The 18,049-nt window shown below is 41.3% G+C and overlaps 1 protein-coding gene across 1 annotated transcript in view; it reads left to right on the top strand.

The window, feature by feature from the left end:
- SLC18A1 (solute carrier family 18 member A1) overlaps positions 1-18,049 on the top strand; it is a 37,513-nt gene that overhangs the window by 18,029 nt on the left and 1,435 nt on the right. Inside the window, exons 6-13 of the mRNA XM_007935074.1 lie at positions 1,807-1,896; positions 2,153-2,196; positions 8,970-9,030; positions 9,124-9,219; positions 14,820-14,898; positions 15,871-15,922; positions 17,366-17,429; positions 17,730-17,849. Of these exons, the coding sequence (XP_007933265.1) occupies positions 1,807-1,896; positions 2,153-2,196; positions 8,970-9,030; positions 9,124-9,219; positions 14,820-14,898; positions 15,871-15,922; positions 17,366-17,429; positions 17,730-17,849 (606 nt within the window). The remainder of the gene's footprint in view (positions 1-1,806; positions 1,897-2,152; positions 2,197-8,969; positions 9,031-9,123; positions 9,220-14,819; positions 14,899-15,870; positions 15,923-17,365; positions 17,430-17,729; positions 17,850-18,049) is intronic.

The raw sequence follows: 18,049 nt of genomic DNA, 5'->3' as shown, positions 1-18,049 counted from the left end.
AGTGACCCCTCCTTGGGTTTCTGAGGCAGTATCACTATGGAAGTAGATTGCTCCATCTTCCTTCCGAGGAGTGGCTGGTGGGTTTGAACTGCCAGTCTTCTGGTAGGCAGTCAAATGTCTTAGGCACTATACTACCAGAGCTCCTAGAGATGAGGGTCAGAAAGTTAAATAGCCCATACAAATTCACGCAACAAGGAAATGCCAGAACCAGGATTCAATCTGTCAATCATTAAGTTCTACTTCTTTGAGGTTCATCCATCATATGGCTTAACTGGCTAGTTGAACAAGCCACGTACTTTTGATGAGCACTTATTACATGCCAGCCACAATGCTAACTCAGTAGGGATATAAGTAAGAAGCTTCAGACACAGTGCTTGCCCTCCAGGAGCTTACAAGCTAGTTAAGGAGATAAGACACAGGAATCTGAATTTAAGATTAATAAAATACCAAAAATTTCTTTCCTGGTACACTCTCCATCCCTTATCCCCAGGAGGAGGATAGGAAAGATAAGCCCTACTGTTTGCTGATAGTCATCTACCCAAACACCTAAGCTAAAACTTTGGTTTGATATGGTGTTCTTTGTAATTTCTCACTCCCAAATGAATAACAAGCTCATTATGCCCTGTGCAGTCACTTCTTCAAGTGATCCCCATTGTATCTAAGTTAGAATATAGTTCCAGCCTCTCACCTGATCTCTTGCACATTCCCACCTTTCTCTGTAGTGCTGTCAGAAGACTCTTCGAAGCCCAGAGTGGGTGGTTTCTCCTCTGCCAAAAAGCAATGATGTTTCTCCCTAACCCAGAAGGTCAAATAGACACCTCACCAGTGTATAAAGGACCCTTTGTTATTCAGCCTCAACCATCCCTATCTTTTCTCTTTGCAAACACCCACTTACAGTCTAGTTTTCTTTGTTCTCCAACTACCCTCTCTTTTCTGACACCTCTGTGTCCTTCACAAATGCTTCTTTCTGGCATTTTGGCAAAGTCTTTCTGGCTATCTTAGCTTTCTCAGTCACTCCACTGTGCAATGTAAACTTCTACTGTTGTAGTTTTCATCAAGTGTTGTAATTATTTGTGCACATTCTCTCTTCACATGCACACATATTTTTTTTTTTCCACTAGAAGGTGAGCTCCTTGTGTGTAGGGACAAGATCTTCTTCATCTCTGACTTTCCAAAATGTCATATGGAGCATAGCCCCTAGTTGCTCTAGTTGTTGTTGTTAATTGCTGTCAAGTTAGCATGGCAATCCATTGCAACCCCGTGTACAACAGAAGAAAATGATACCTGGTCCTGCTCCATCTTCTTGATCATTGGTGTGCTCTGGTCCATTGTTGTAGCTACTGTGCATTTTGAGTGCTTTCCTATGTAGGGGCTTCCTCTTCTAGCACTCTATCGGACAATGTTGTGTTGTGATTCTTAAGGTTTTCATAGGCTAATTTTCTAAGTAGATTGCCAGGCCTTTCTTCCTACTTGATCTTAGTCTGGAAGCTCTGCTGAAACTTACCATGAGTGACTCTGCTGGCCTTTGAAATACTGGAGGCATAGCCACATGTAAGCTACCATAGCACAACAAATTGACAGATGAGGTGTGGAGTAGCCTTCAGTAAATGGTCTGTCTCTCTCTTTCATCCCCTCATAATTAATTAACTATTTAATTGATTATTTTTTATGAACCATTTCAAAGTACATTGCTTACATCACTAATTTGCTCCTTTATACGTTTATTGCTGGGTAAATGTGGACAAATCCACACTGGCTATGAGTTGGCCCTCAATTCTGGAATCTGTGCCTGCTTTGCCTTTGCAGTGGGTGCTCCCTTTGGAAGTGTGATGTATGAGCTTGTTGCGACATCTTCTCCCTTCCTCATCTTGGCCTTCCTGGCATTACTGGATGGAGGTAAGTCATTATCAGAGGAACACTATGCAGGTGACAACCTAGGTCACAGCCCAGATTATGCTGTGGTATTAGTCTTGACTAACATTGGGTGGTGTGGGCATGTTTTGATGCATCAAGGACTGCCCTGTCCCAGGAAAGAAGGGAGAAACTCAGAGTTAGATATGCATAGGGTGTGTATATTTGTATGTGATAGGGTGTTCCTTTAGCTAATCAGTGGACAAGCTGAACTATTTCCCTCTCCCTCCTTCTTTATTAGCACTTCAGTTGTGCATCCTACAGCCTTCAAAGTTCTCCCCTGAGGTAAGTCAATACCAAGTTCTGTTATCAAGAGATATATGGAAAGACTATGTGCAGACTCAAGCATCTCTAGATCATCCACACCAAACCATAAGAAGAAATGTGAAGGAGGTACAATCAGGAAAAGTGAGACTTGTACTTGGATTCCCAGATAGGCCAACTGTAAAAATGGCAAGGTGGCATCAGAGGGTTTTCAACTTCAGGGGCAGAGAGGAGAATCAAGATCAACATCAGTCCAAGACTGATTTCTATAAGGTGGAGGTCAGACATATGTCCACTCTCCAATTTTTACCAATTTTGATACCAACTATCCCTTCTATGGCACTCTCTTCTCTGATGGGTTTTATAACTCATTGCAGTGGCCACACAGAACACAGAGACTGTACTCATGGTTACGAATTTATCAGGGAAGTAACAGGTTACAATTCAGGATCAAGAATGATTCAGGATATAGTTCTTTGATAAGGACAGCTTCTCAGTCATGTCTGCAAGCACACCTCTCTCTGGCCCTTGGCATCTTGGCCTCTAAGCCTCTTGGTCTGTCAACCTTGCCTCTGCCATGATCTGGAAAGTGTTACAAAGCTCTGTACCTCCGCTGACAAGTACCTGAAGGCACTCCACTCCTGCAGGAAGCCTCCTGCCCGAAGGTTCTCAGCTCTCTCACTCCATGCGTCAGCACATCCTTGCTCCATAGGCCAAGAAGCCCACTGCACCATCTTTTGCTGGTCTCTTGGTTCTGCTGCCACTGTTTCTCTGCTGCTGCTTCTCAGCATCTTGTTCCATCTCTGATATCACAACTTTCTCTCTCTCTCTGTCTCCTGGGCAGTGTCAATTACCCAGAGTGTAAGGCAAACTTGGACTCACTTGTGCTTAGTTACTACTCTGTAGTGAACAATTTCACATTTTTTCACCACATGAAAGATTTTCCTTTAGGTATAGCTGGCATTTGACTCTCTCCCAATTTCACAGCACCTTCCTACAGAATGAAAGCCTCTTCAAATTTGTAGTCCCTGATAGGGATGGAGTATCCATTAACCAAGGTAAGTGCAGGCTTCCTTGCACTTACTTACCAACTTGTAGTAAGCAGTTTCACTTTTTTTTTTTTTAACCACATCAAAGATAAAATTACAGATTACCTTGCTTATTGGGTAGTCTGTCCCAGCACTTGGGTCTAGGAGGTTCTCAGTGCAGGTACCTCAGGCCCAAAGGATGCTCTTGCTCCCATCTTTTCTTCTTGGTGGTAGTGAAATCTCCCCTTCTGTCTCTAGGATAGCTCATTTCAAGCCTAGTGGAATGGCAATAGTGACCAATCCCCTTGTTAGGGTTTTATACACCTTACTTGCATCGTCCCACCCCCACAAGGGTGTCATGCACCTTATTTATATTATTAGCAAGCTGTACAATCTCCTTGATGGATCACAAAATCCTTTTTTTGCATAGTCCCACTCAGTCTTTTGGTGGGAATTACAAAACCATGGCATGGCTAGAAAGACCATATAAAAGTGATCTACCGCATTGCAGCTATATTTCGAGTAGTGTGGGGATGATGGCAGAAGAGTCTGGTTTGATACTTGACAAAGATAGAGGAAGGGCCTTGTGAAGACAGGCAAGTTTTACTATCTAATGTAACTTAGAATCAAGAGACAGTGATGTTGGATATGAGTATCCATAGAGTGGCAACATCTCAGAGTGAGAGAAGATTGTAGTGACCATTCAGGCAGTTCTTTCACCAATAAAAGGCTGCCTCCAAATCACTTCTACCAGGTTATGTTTCCATTGCAGTTAATAAATATCAGAGCTGGCATTTGTCTAACTCCAAGCCCATGATGGCTCTGGGAAATCCATAAAAACCATGAAGAAAAACAGCGCAGAAAACATGGGGAAGTTGGTCCAAAGACCTTGACTTTGCATTCTACATTCCAAGATAATCTAGCAGAAATGATAATAATATATTTTTTTTGTATGCTGGGAACTATGCTTAATACTGCCTAAGTTTTATCTTATTCAATATTGCGATCAATTCCATGAGTTAAGTCCTATTATTACCCTCATTCTACAGATCAAGAAATGGAGGGACTGCAGAGAAGCATATGAAAGAATTAGAAACAATGACACAATTAACACAATTAGCATGTCAGTTCTCCCAAACTGATCAGGGAGCTCCTGCAGTTGGCTGAGATGGCACCATCCTTTGAAAACTGGCTCTAGGAGTAGGCAGTCTGGGCCCTGGGGAGGGAAGCACATCCAGAACTCCCCAGAGCAAGGAGAACCAAAAACCTTCTGAAAAGGCTCCTGGGCCTGGAATGTGCTCAGAGCAGCACCGTGCCAGTAAGTGCCCAGGCCTAGAAACATTTATCCAAATGGTTCCAGCACTATTTATTAAGTACCTTCTATGAGTCAGTGGGAGCTCTGGTAGCATAGTGCCTGACTCGGTCCGACTCCTCGGCACATAACAGCAACAACAACAACATGCGCCAGGAGGGAGCTCTGGTGGTGTAGTGCCTAAGGCACTTGACTGCTAACCAGAAAACTGGGGATTCAAACCCACCAGCCACTCCTCGGAAGGAAGATGGGGCAATCTACTTCCATAGTGATACTGCCTTGGAAACCCAAGGAGGGATTGCTATGAGTCAGATCTGACTCCACAGCAGTGAGTTTGTTTTTTTGGTTTTTGATGAGCTGGTAAGGACCTCTGATGTCACAGTGGTTAAAGCATTTGGCTACTAACTAAAAGGCTAGGGATTCAAACTCACCAGCCACTCCATGGGAGAAAGGTGAGGCAGTCTGCTTCCATAAGATTTACACTCTTGAAAACCCTGTGGGGCAGTTCTACTCTGTCCTGTAGGGTCTCTGTGACTTGGAATTGATGGCAGTAGGTTTGGTTTATATGTGCCAGTAGTGATAAATTACTCAAAAAATAGGCTAAGTTTGGGACTGAAATATTAGCAAAAGACCATAAACAAATAATTTGGAAATATTTTGATCCTGGAGAAAAACTTTAGCACTTCATTGGGATTTTAAAACTTTTTCATTTTGATATAATTTTAACCTTACAGAAAAGTTGTAAGAATGTTAGAGAGCACTCCTTTATATGTGCAGATTATTCACTGACTTTTAACATTTTGCCATATTTGTTTTGTCATTCTTTCTCCCTGCTCCTTTCCTCCCTCTCTCTCTCCATACACATACATAATTAATCAGTTGATTTTACTGAATCATTTGAAAGTACTTTGTTTACACTATCCCTTTACCCTTTTTAATTCAGAGTCTTTCCCCTCCAAACAAGGATATTATATTACCACAATTGTTGTTTGCTCTCGAATCAATTCCAACTCATAGCGACCATATAGGACAGAGTAGAACTGCCATTACCTTGCTTATTGGGTAATGTGCTCCTGCTCCTGGGTCTAGGGTTTACTAGGCTGTAAATCTTTGTGGAAGCAGATCTACCGGTGTTTTCTCCCCTGGAACTGAGCACTTAACAATGTGCCACCAGAGCTGCTTCTTTTAAAAATTTTTTATTGTGATTTGGGTGCAAATTTACAAAGCAGATTTGCTTTACATTAAAAAATTCATAAACATTTTGTTTCATGGCACTGATTCAATCCCCAAAATAAATAGATCTCCCCCCATATCCTCCCTGTGGTTACACCTTCCCTGTGTCCTTCTTACCTATGCATTCCTGTCTGTCTAGCTTCCCTCTATGCAAATGCTGCCTTTCTGATCTCTCACCATTGACTGTCCTAAAGATTGCTTCTCTTTGGGGTAAGTGTTTCACTCATAGGCCTTTCTATTATTTGGCTGAGAACTAATCCATGGAAGTTAGTCCAATTCCAGGCCTGAAGAATAACCTGGGGCCATAGTCTTGGTGGTTTCATCAGTTTCTATCTGACCAGTAATTCTGGTCATTTTTGTGTTTTTGAATTTTGTTCCAAATTTTTCCTCCCACTCTATCCAGGATTTCCAATTTTGATCCCTTTCTGAGTGGTTGGTATCAGTAGCCAGGCACCATTTAGTACTTCTGGTCTCAGGGTTCTGAAGGCTGAGGTTCCCATGGTCCATTAGTCCCTTGGACTAATTGTTTCCATGTCTTAGATTTTCTTCCCTCTTCTTTGCTCCAGACAAAGAGAGACCAATAGTTGCTTCTTAGATGGCGGCTTGAAAGCTTTTACGACCCTGATTGTTACTCACCAAAGTAGGATATAGAACAATATTTTTATGTACTATATTGTGTTAATTGAATTTGATGGCCCTTGAGACCATGGTCCCAAGCCCGCAGGCCCAGTGAATCACTTCCTCAAGGTGCTTGGTTGTGGCTAAGAAGCTACCCCAATCTTGTCCTCTGTTAGTTTTATAATGTGTATGGATATTTTTGTAGCACAAATACACATGTAGGAATATCATCAGCCAATTCTGTCTATGGTCATGGGTATATTCCCATTCGCCTACTCCCGTCTGATCTTCTCACCTGTCTGCCTATGTATTCACCCATAGACTAGTGTTTGTTGTTACTGATAGTGCAGTATTGTGTATATGATAGTATTTGCCTCTGCTGTCTATACCTTTTGTGTATCTCTCTGTGTCCTCCTTTTCCCTATTGTTATTTTGCTGGTCACACACTTTTGTTATACTGCCTTTCCCTTTACCAAAATCAACACATGACTCTTTGTCAGGAACTTTCCCTTCCCTTCCCTCCCACCCCCCACCATAGCTTCTGAATAACTACAGTAGAATGATCAAATTCAGGAAATGTAAAATTGATACACTATTTTTTGTCTAATCTAACATTCCTTGTTTTTATTTTGTCACTTGTCCCAACAATACCCCTAATAACATTGTTTTCTTTTTTTAAAAAGTCTCCAGTGCTGGATGCAGTCCAAGACTGTATAATGTGTTTCGGTTCACATTAATCTCCTTTAATCTGTAAAACTTCTCAGTCTGTCCTTGTTTTTCATGACATTGATATTTTTGAAGAATACAGACCAGTTGTTTTAAAGAAGGTTTCTAAATGAGTGTAATTATGTTTTCTCATTACATTCTTGAAGTGAAGTATCCCTGGTCAGAACATCATGTGTCCTTCTCAGGGTGTCATATCTGGAGGCATGATGCCATCCACATTTCGATGGTGGTCCTGATTTTGATCATCGAGTCATGCTGTTACTTAGTTTCTCCACTGAGCAATTAATACTTTTCAACTCCTAAGTAATAAATAATCTTTGGGCAGACATAAGATTGTATAATTATAATTATTGTACATTATATTTAATTATAAATTATAATTATTATGGATTATAGACATTATAAGATTATAGAATTACACTTTTCCTCCTCAAACTTTCCCCCTCAACTTAACCATTATCCATTGATTTTTGCCTGACTTAACATTTTACTGTAATGTTTGCAACATGTGTGTCTTTTCATTCTATCAATTCCTCTATGTCCATCAGTTGCTCTATTACTGAGAAATACTTTCTCTCTGTATGATATATTTTATTATTATTATTTTTATTATCAGTGTGAACTTATGCACTCTTATTTTATGCAATGGATGCCAGTGGTGGCCCCTTCAAATTGCTTCAATGCTCTGTTTACATGCCATTGATGACTTCTCTAAGCACTTTCATATTTTCTGGTATATTTCTCTCCCAAGGAGTTCCAGTTCTTTTCAGTGGGGAACAGTATTTAAAAAAATCTGGGTATTTAGTATGTTCATTGTCACTGAGATCTCATTTCTAGGCCATCTCAATGACAGAGGTAGGAAACTATATATATTAATATTGAGACCTCCAATTTCAACCCAACTCCGTAGGATTTTTCCTTTATTTACTCTATTCCATATTTTATGATGAGACGCCTGGATCCCAGAAAAAGCAACACAATTACCTATCTGTATAATTCTCTAATATTTTATAAGCCAGTTATAGTTTATATGTCCATATTGTTGTTGTTGTTCGCTGCCTTTGATTCAATTCTGACTCATGGCAAGACTACCTGTGCTGAGTAGAATTGCTCTGTAGGGTTTTCAAGGTTGTCACCTTCTAGGAGCAGATCACCAGACCTGTGTTCCGAGGATTGATAGGGAGAATGGGTGGGGTTTGGATCTGTGATGGGAGAAGGAAGGTAGTTTAGGCAAAGCCAACAATGAAGGCTAAGGGACTGCTGGGATATATTGAAGGAAGGTAGAGAGACCTAGTTTAGCTAGAATGAAGAGTATATACTAAATGGAAGGAGCTAGACAGGCTAGAATCTCAACCCAGTTGTTCTGACTCCAAAGCTTATGCTCCTTCCTTTGTACCAGTCCAGTTTGGCTCAAAGTGGTTCAGGACAAAGAATTAAGAAGACTTGAGTAGCTTTCTGTCACTTCCACCACCATAATTTGGATTTAGCATTCTGCCTGTGATTCTCTCAGGAAGAAGATGAGCGCTAGTGACATCTGCTGTTTAGACCAGGTGCCCAGATACCTGTTGTTTAATACTGACCTTACTAACAATTAACCAGAATCTGGCTATTGGTCATATGAAGGCAAGAATTATGTCTAGAACATTTTGTTCCCCTCTTTGTGACTACCACAGTACCTTCCTTGCAGACAGCAGCTCACTTTGTGACATTTGCAATGTTATTTTCCTTCCTGGACTTGGGTTTCCTCATCTCCATAGTAAAGGAGCTGAGTGAGGTAGATGGTATTAAAACCCTATCTGAACATTCTCAGATTCTGTGATAATAGGAGAGATGTATACACTGTACAAATGGAAATATTTGTTCTCCATGTTCTCCAGAGTGTCCAAGGCACCCCACTCTTCACACTTCTCAAAGATCCTTATATTATTGTGGCTGCAGGTAAGCAAGCAATGGCTGCACTTTGGGCTGGGAGAGGGTTGGCTTTGGGGCAGTGGTGGGTGGCTCACAGGGTAACTGTTGGCTGTCTCCCAGGCTCCCTCTGCTTTGCCAACATGGGGGTGGCCATGTTGGAACCCACCCTGCCCATCTGGATGATGCAAACCATGTGTACCCCTAACTGGCAGCTGGGTAAGTGACTGCAGTCTGAACTCAGGCTTGGGCAGGAAGTGGGTGCTTGGGCCCTTTCTCAGGTTATTGAGAAGCATCAGCAAGTTTAGATCATCAGGATCACAGAGGAACACATATCCTTACATCTTGAGGTTACCTTCTATGTCCACATCCATGAATCAAGCTGGAGTGGGGTGGGCAGTTTCTCAGAAAGGCAGCCTGAGAAAGGGCAGAGTGGCATAGAATGAAGGGGGTGTTAAAAGGTCACATATCCAGTGGATGGTGGGTAGAAGGATTAATGAATTTGAGTCAAAAGACCTAGATGTGAGTCTTAGCTCAGTTAATTAGCTGTGCAGACTTGGATAAGTCACTTAAACTTCCTGAGCATCACTTTTTCCATCTCTAAAATGGGCATCAAAATAATATGTAGTTCAAAAGCTGGTTAGTTGGAGAAGTAAATGGCATAATTTGTGTTAATGCTTTGTAACATGTACAATATTAACCCACACCACCATTACCATTCACATTTTTCTCTTAAACTCCCTATCATCCAGATTACTCTTTGCTACCATTCCCATAAAAAAAGAGTTTACGGAGTATATTTTTTTGCTGCCTTTGCCTGGAGAAAGTGCTGCCTCCGGCCCTGAGGGGAAAGTTCTGGGCCTTGGGGAGAGGCCTCCATCTTCCTCGGCCCTTTGAGGAGACCTCATGACTCTTCTGAGTTTAAAGAGGCTCCTGCCCTTTTCAGGAAGCTTGAGGAAAGGGAAGAGTAAAAGCTATGTGCAAATCATTCAGTCACTGCAGGGAGAAGAGGTTTATCGGGCCAGAGGGGAATCTGAGAAGGACCTGCTATAGCTCAGTATGCAATAAAAAGCACTAAATCTAATTTTCTAGGGCACACTTCTAAGCAAGGCTCCCAGTTGTACTCCTAGCCCCAAATTGAATTTTTCTGGACTGTAGCTTCTTCTGACCACGGCAATTAATCAAGTTACTCAGTGTTCAGTGCTGATAACACAGCCCTACCCCAAAGCCCTGGCCACTCAGGTTCTTGGCACATATGAGCAACCATAGTAGGGAATGGCCCTTCTCAGACTGAGGCTCCTGTAGAAAGGCCTTTGGGTATAAAGTCAGAACACTTAGGTTAAGGCTTGGTCTCCAATATCTTTCACCACTTTCCTGGGTTAACACAGCAGATGTTTCTGATTCTGTAAAGTCTAACATCACAGGGTCTCAAACACCCTTACATCAGAATCACCTGGAGGGCTGGTTAAAACACAGATTGGTGGGACCTACCCAGCAATTCAGTAGAAACAAGTTCATATGTCTAATAAGTGATGCTGTTGCTATGGCTTGTCAGGCGACCACACTTGGAGAACCACTGCACTAAATGAGTACCTCTCAAGGTGTTGGGAGGAGCAAATAACAGTGCTTTTGAGAGTGATTTGTGCTCTGAATGAGCACCATTTGGCCCAAGCACAGGAAAACAGAGTAGACTTTGAAATGGGTCAAATGGGGTTAAATCCTGACTCTGCTACTTATTGGTTAAGGCCTTGGAAAAATTATTCAACCTCTTTGGGCTCCCATTTTTTCTTTTGTAAACCTGGAAATACTTTTTGGAGCTGCTCTGAGGACTAGATATCTGTATTCTAAAGGAATTAGCACTATCCATGAAATAGAAGATATATTCAGTAAATAAAAATTGTTATTATTACTATTTTCATCATTGTTTTTGTTTAAATCATGTTAATATAGCCAAGGCTTCGTGTAACCTTACACCCCTCTAAGATAATACTGAGAAAGATATATGTGTCCTAACACATAGTTATTGGTGTGTTATTTTGCATAAAATACCACTGAAATACAAGCTATACCCAGTACTATAGGATAAACCACATGGATTAAGAAAAATTCTTGTTCAGGAAATTTCACCTCATTTAAAATGGAGATGTATTTAGGAGGCTACATCTTTTAATTCCAGATATGAGATAAAGAGTTGAGTAGTTATAGCCTCTAAATTTTGTAAAAGCAATTGACTACAAACAAATATGTCCAGTTTGAAACAGGTTGCCACCCTGTACAGATAAACTAGACAAATATGCTAGGGCATGCTTCCCTTCCACTCCATAGAAGAGAATATTAAAAACAAACAAGCCATCAACCAGTACCTGGTGAGTTGTTGTTTGCTTTTGGTTTAATTGTCATTGCTATGATTTTATATATATGGCAGCATTATTTCCTTTAAGTACAGAGAGACGTGGAAAGGGTTGTTGGGATCCCCCCTCAAAAAAACAAACAAACAAAAAAAAACACAACCTTACAGTGCTGATTCCAAGCAGTCCCTATGCCAGACCCTTTTGTGCTACCACTCTGGGCCTGTGGAGTTGTGGAAAGCACTGGCTTTGGAGCAACAAGGTCTGGATTCAAGCCTCTATCATCCACTAGTTATGATGATAATGGTGAAGACCAATGTTCAAAGGGCACTTACTTTGTGCCAGGAACCATGCAATATGCTTGGTCTTATTTAATCCCCACAGTCAGCCTATCTGGTAATAATTATTATAATCCCCATACTTCATGGGTTTCTCTACCTGACCCAGTTTCCTACGGTACTCTTAAATCTAGGCCTGGGGAACTCTCTGTCATCAGCAACTGTCGTATGTTCTTCACTGAATGCTTCCTTCATGTTTTTGCCCTGAAACCTGGATGCTTCCCAAGAACAGCATTTTCATGGAGTCCTCAGGATCAAAGTTCATTGTTCCTCTGGACTTTGCTCTCTATTGCTGCTTCTGAATCGCTTCTTCTCCTTCAAAGACCTCAACTTTTTTGACGGTCATGTCATTTGATTATACCTCCCCACCCCCTTCATCGTAATCCTCTACCAACTTTTAGTTACCCCTCCTCATTCATTCAGGCTATCAACACTTGACTCAAGTTCTTCTTTCTACTTCTACTTCTGTGACTAGTTTTGGAGACTTCGTTCTAGGTGAGTGGCCCTACCAATATCTTGGCCTCATACTTCCTTAATCTAGTTTCTTGCAATGATCTTTTTCTCCTCCCTACTGCAGCCAATCAACATTACAGTCATACCCTTGACTTTTCTATCACCACTAATCGTATTACCTCTGAAATCTCAATTTCCAGCAGTTCTATCATCACTTCACACATGCACAAATATTCTAATATCCTCATATCAACAATTTTTGGTCACATCGATATCACCAATCCATTGGTCCCATTTATTTTTCTATTTTTCATCGCTACTCATATCCTCCCATCTCTCTGTACTCTTCTTGGATTCTATGATCCATCATTAATCTCACTCCTTTGTAAGCACTGTAAGCTCCCTGTGTCCCTCTTTCCCTCTGGTGTAGTCATCTGGTAAAACTTTAACCCTGATTAAACCTATGTGGTTGCCTACTGCTTGCCTGCACCACAGTGGCTGAATGGAGTTGCAGAAAAATTCAGCTAGACTGTTGGTCTCACCTTGCATGACCACAAATCTAAAGTGGTTTTTCATACTATCCAACATTCCTTTCATTCATCCCTAATTATGTTTCCCTTCCCACTTTCCAAATTTATCTCTTTATACTCTCAATTCAACCCTCCTATATCCTCCCATCCTTTCATCTTTATTATTCTCCTGTCTGCCTCATATTCACTGAGAAAATAGAAGGAATCAGACAAGAACACCCATTTTCCCATCACTAAATGTACCTGCTTCTCTGTACTTGTACCCACATTTACTGCTTTCTCTCTTGCCTTATCTCCAATTATGGTTGAAGCATCACAGCTCTTAATAAAGCCCAACCCCTCTTTGCCTTCTGCATTTCATCCCGTCTCACCTCCTTCTTTGGCTACTCCTATTTTAAAGGTTGAAAACTGTCAAGGCTCAGACCTTGGATCTTTATTCTTCTCTATCTGATCTCTCATAGGTGACCCCATTCCTTCCCATGATTTAAGAATCATGCATCAACCAATGTGTCTAGAATTTATATCTACTTTTATGGCCTATCCTTGGAGTTCTAGGCTTATGTATCCAACTAACTTACATATCCAGTTGAATGTCTAATAAACATTTCAAACCTATCATGTGCCCTACTACACCCAAGGTCTTTCTAGTCCACCAGTCTTCTTCATCTCCAGCCACTCAATTGATTGAGACCAACACATAGGAATTATTTTTGGCTCTCTCTTTTCCTCACTCTCACTATGTCTACACATACCCAATTTACCAGAAAATTTCCCTAACTGTACTTTCAAAACACCTCTCATTTTATTCACTTATTTCTGTCTTGACTTCTTAATGGAAGCACTATCATTTCTCCTGGGTTCTGCAAATAATCTATTGAATTCCACTCTTGCCACATGAATCCATCCTTCTGAACACAATCATGGGACTTTAGAAAATATAAATCGTATTATATAATTCCCTTCCAAAGCTTCCCATTGCACTTGGAATACATCCCAAATTATTTTCCAGGGCCTTCATCTTCTACCACACTTCACTTTGCTCATTATTCTCCAATCACACAGACCTCATTTCTATATAAGATCAGACTAAGTGGTTTCATCATTAAGGACTTTGAATTTGCCTTTTTTGTTTTTTTTCTGCTTGAAGTGCCCTCCTCTGGCCATTTGGGTCTCAGCTTAAATATCACCTCCTCAGAGAGATCTCCCAGACCACCAAATCTAAGGAAGCCCTTCTTTTCAGTCATTCTGCCATATCACCATGTTAAATTCCCTTCACAGAACTGACTATTTCTCAGAATTATCTCTTCCATTTATTTGTTTATTGCCTGTCTCACTTGCCTGGAATGTAAGCTCCATGAGAGTTAAGATCTTGTACGTCTTATCTATCTTTCTATTTCTAGCCCCTAGAACACATTAACATATGGTAAAATTTTGTTAAAATGAGTAGATGAAAGGATTGGTGGATGGATGGATGAATGAGAGAATTAATAAATGTGACTCAGAGATGATAAGTAAATCACCCAAGATTATAGAATTCATAAGTGGCCAAGTCACAATTTGAATGCAGAATTGTGTGACACGAAAGCCCATGCTTCCAGAACACTTAACTGTCACAAAACAAAACAAAATGTGGCAAGGGTTTCAATTTATGAAATACTTTTATATACATTATATAAATTTCTCCTCACTATAACCTGGCATGATACAATAATAGCTTTGTTTCCGCCAGATGTGTAAACCAAAGTTTAGAGAGGTTTATTAACTTCTCTAAGATCATAGAAATGGTAAGTAGCAGGGCAGATATCTTGCTTCACAGTAGGTATATCTTTCTCTAAAACTCATATTCTTACGCTGATCATCAAAGGTATTTTATACACGGGAAGATTCATCATTTACCAGGAAGCATAAGTGAGGAGCTAGAAGCATATTAAATGTATTGAAGCTGAATAAGGTCTTGTCCTTAGGGAAAGCAAAGGTGTGGGCCCTATGATAACTGCTTGGGACTTGTGCAGAAATATCAAAACCGCAAAGCCAAGTGTGGTTTTGGGACCATTGAAGGTAACATGAGGGCTTCATTGTTCTGTAGGAATTGAGTTGTTATAAGAGTAAACTGAGCATGTTCTAAGGTGGAGATCTGTGTCTTTCTACAGGTCTGGCTTTCTTGCCTGGCAGTCTGTCCTACCTCATTGGTACCAACCTCTTTGGTGTGTTGGCTAACAAGATGGGCAGGTATGTAGCTTGGGGAGCAGAAGAAGGCATAAGAATGTAGGATAAGAGAGCTCTTTGAGGTTGTCCCTGCAGCTAGGATGAGAAACAGCTTCTCTGAGATTGAGAGTTTAGGACAACTGCACAATGATAGTAACTGCATGCTGAGAAGATGGGAGTTGGGTAGATGGTGAAGGAAGGATAGAGAAAGGATGGTCTTGAACTGGTTGCTATAGAAGAGGCAGTGGATGTGTGAGGAACAACCTTTTCTTTTTAGGTGTTTGCTGTACAGATAAAGACATAAAATAGCTCTATAGGGAACAGTTATGGCAAATGAAAACAAAAACCATTGCAGTACATTGAGGGGGGCAATTGTTGTGAAATTATTCCCTGGGGACTTTGGGAGTTACACAGAAGTGTCTCAGAGGCCACCAAGGAGGAGGCTGAGGTGTTAGTCTGGATTCTACTTATCCACTATAATCAAAGATGCTTTATTTGGAGTTCAGCTTTTTTTTTTTTTTTTTTTCTCTTTTAAGTTTGAAAATCACTGCTAGGAGATCAAAGCAGAAAGAAGCTTGGTATTCTTGTGGGCTTTGAAATGGACCTTGAAGAAAACAAAATATGTATAGGTTGGAGGTAGCAAGAGGGCATAGTATGAACTGGAAAACAGCATGAATTAAGTTTTGGAGAGACTCCCATAGGTTGAGTACTTTCTGAGTCAGCTGATTCCTCTTCTAAAGAAAAGAAGAATGTGTATACCACTGTACCTTCCTTGACTCTACTGGAAAGAGATATAGAGCCTGAGAAGAGAGAGGGGCAAGGAAAGGATAGGTAAAGAGTAAACCTAGATGAAAACTGGGCATATAGAGATTAATTTCTCTTCTCAGGTCCTAAGGGGCTGCTGGAGTTAGGGGTGGTAGGATTTACCAGTGATGGGATGCAAGTGGAAAGGATGCCTCCACATAGCAATGTTTGATGATAGCTTTTTTCTTCTAGGTGGCTGTGCTCTCTGATTGGGATGGTGGTAGTAGGTACCAGTTTGCTCTGTGTAAGTACAAGGACTAGTACAAACGAAGGGAGAAGAAGGAAGGAGAGAGAGAGAGGGAGTGAGAGAGGGAGGAGAGAGAAAAAGAGAGAGAGAGACAGAGAAGGGGGGAGAGAGAAACAGAGATGTAAGAATGGCTTTCTTTTAAAATGAAAGCCTTTGACTTGGCAACAATTGTCAGAAAGGCCATATATACCTGAATTGGAGTTAGTACCTACGGAATGCTGCTGGCTGAGGTTGGCATCCCATTGAAGGGAGGAGGAGAAGATGGAGAAGGTGATGGACTAACTGGAGCCAGAGTTCTGAGACTCTAAGTATGACCAGATGTTTGGGGCATATGAAGCGATATGTAATGGTATTTCTGAGGCCAGCAAAAGCATACATTTTAAGATTTCATTTACTCATCTCGCCCTGACAGTGCCCCATAAATTACCAGGGATTTCCTCCAAGGGATCTGTGCTTTAGTCTCTTGCATCAGAAGGTTTAAGAGAAAAAGAAAGGAAGAACAGAGTTTCCATTTTCAAGAGCTCCCTTTAAGGTCTCTGAGCCTTGGTTTTCTCCTCTCAGGTCCTCAGCATCCTCATCAGTGTAGGGAGGATTCTATCTCATATGGTTGTTGAGCACATAAACTTTGAGCACAGTGTATGGCACATGGTGAGCCGTAGTAACTCTTAGGCAACATTATTGATAAAATATAAATACCCCTTGAGGAAGTCACATGTGAAATTGTTATCAGCATCTAAACAATATGTTGAATCATTGAAGGCTAATGACACTCAGAAGACAGCAAAAACTCACTGAGTGAACTAGGTGGCAGGGTTGGGTAATGAAAAGGGCAGGTACCTGGGGAGGGATGTAGAGAACTAGCCAAAGAGTGAAGGAAATCTCCCAGTGTGGGTTTAGGAAGACAGTGAGGATGAGTTTCACAGGTTTGCTATTTGTCACCTCAGATAATACTACCTGCACTTCCAGCTCATGGATAATTAGTTGTTGGCCTGAGTTTTCCATATTCTTATTCCAACAGCCTCAGTATTAGGGGTTCAAATAACACCTTTGGGTGATGTTGCTAATAGAAAAGAGAAGCAACTGCACTCAATGAAGAATGAGGACAGAAGTGTGTGTTTGGATTTCAGGGGAAGGGATGTGGGGGAAAGGGGACGAATAATCCATGCACCAGAAAAGCACCACTGTTATGGTACAATGGAATCAAGCCTGAGGTTAAAACTTAATCCTGGGATTTTAACTCAAATGGTACCAATCTTGTTTTTATATCTTTAACATGGAGGTAAAGATTCTTCTTTATAGGGAAGATGTGAGATTCCAAAGAGACAATGTATGTGGCACATAGCATGTGTCTAATAAATGCATTTCATGTAACAGCCATTTGAGCACTGGTCTCATCATGGCCAGTTGGCCTTCTGATGGTTTTTCCTCCTTTTCTTGCAGGTTCCTCTGGCTCACAATATTTTTGGCCTCATTGGTCCCATTGCAGGGCTTGGCTTTGCCATAGGTATGAAGTCCCCTTAGGAAAACCAGAAACCCCTAAGTATTGGTTTGGGGTCAGATGCCCTCCTTCTCTTTTTCTTATCTGAGGAGGTGAGTGGAAAGCAGAAGGAGTAGGAGTGTGAATGGAGAGATGTGGGGAGATGGGCTTATAGTTCCCACCTGAAATGGATATCCTTGATGACAGGGAGGACAGCAGCCAAGGAACATAGACCAAATCAAGCAGGAGGAGAGGTCAGGATGCCATGAGCAGGGAGGGGGTCATGGCTTGAGCTGATTGACAGTATCTTGTTCGCTTTGGCCACAGGTATGGTGGATTCTTCTATGATGCCCACCATGGGACACCTGGTAGACCTGCGTCACACCTCGGTGTATGGGAGTGTCTATGCCATCGCGGATGTGGCTTTTTGCATGGGCTTTGCAATAGGTAATGTTGGGGGTAGATGGAAAAGAGGGAGCACCCAGGACCTTGTGCCCTACTCTCCCTTATCTACTATTTCGTACTAGTTGGAAGTGGAGTCAGGAGGCTGATCATCTTAAGATTCTGAAGATATTTGACCTGAGATATCCTTTGGATCCCCCTACTACTCCTAGCATGGCATTTTAAATGTTCATTAAACCCCGCTG

Source organism: Orycteropus afer, unplaced genomic scaffold (assembly GCF_000298275.1).
Source record: "Orycteropus afer afer isolate SDZICR_OR568_19922 unplaced genomic scaffold, OryAfe1.0 scaffold00024, whole genome shotgun sequence".
NCBI classification, from domain to species: Eukaryota; Metazoa; Chordata; class Mammalia; order Tubulidentata; family Orycteropodidae; genus Orycteropus; species Orycteropus afer.
The sequence above is the reverse complement of the archived record's forward strand: the minus strand, read 5'-3'. Positions and strand labels throughout refer to the sequence as shown.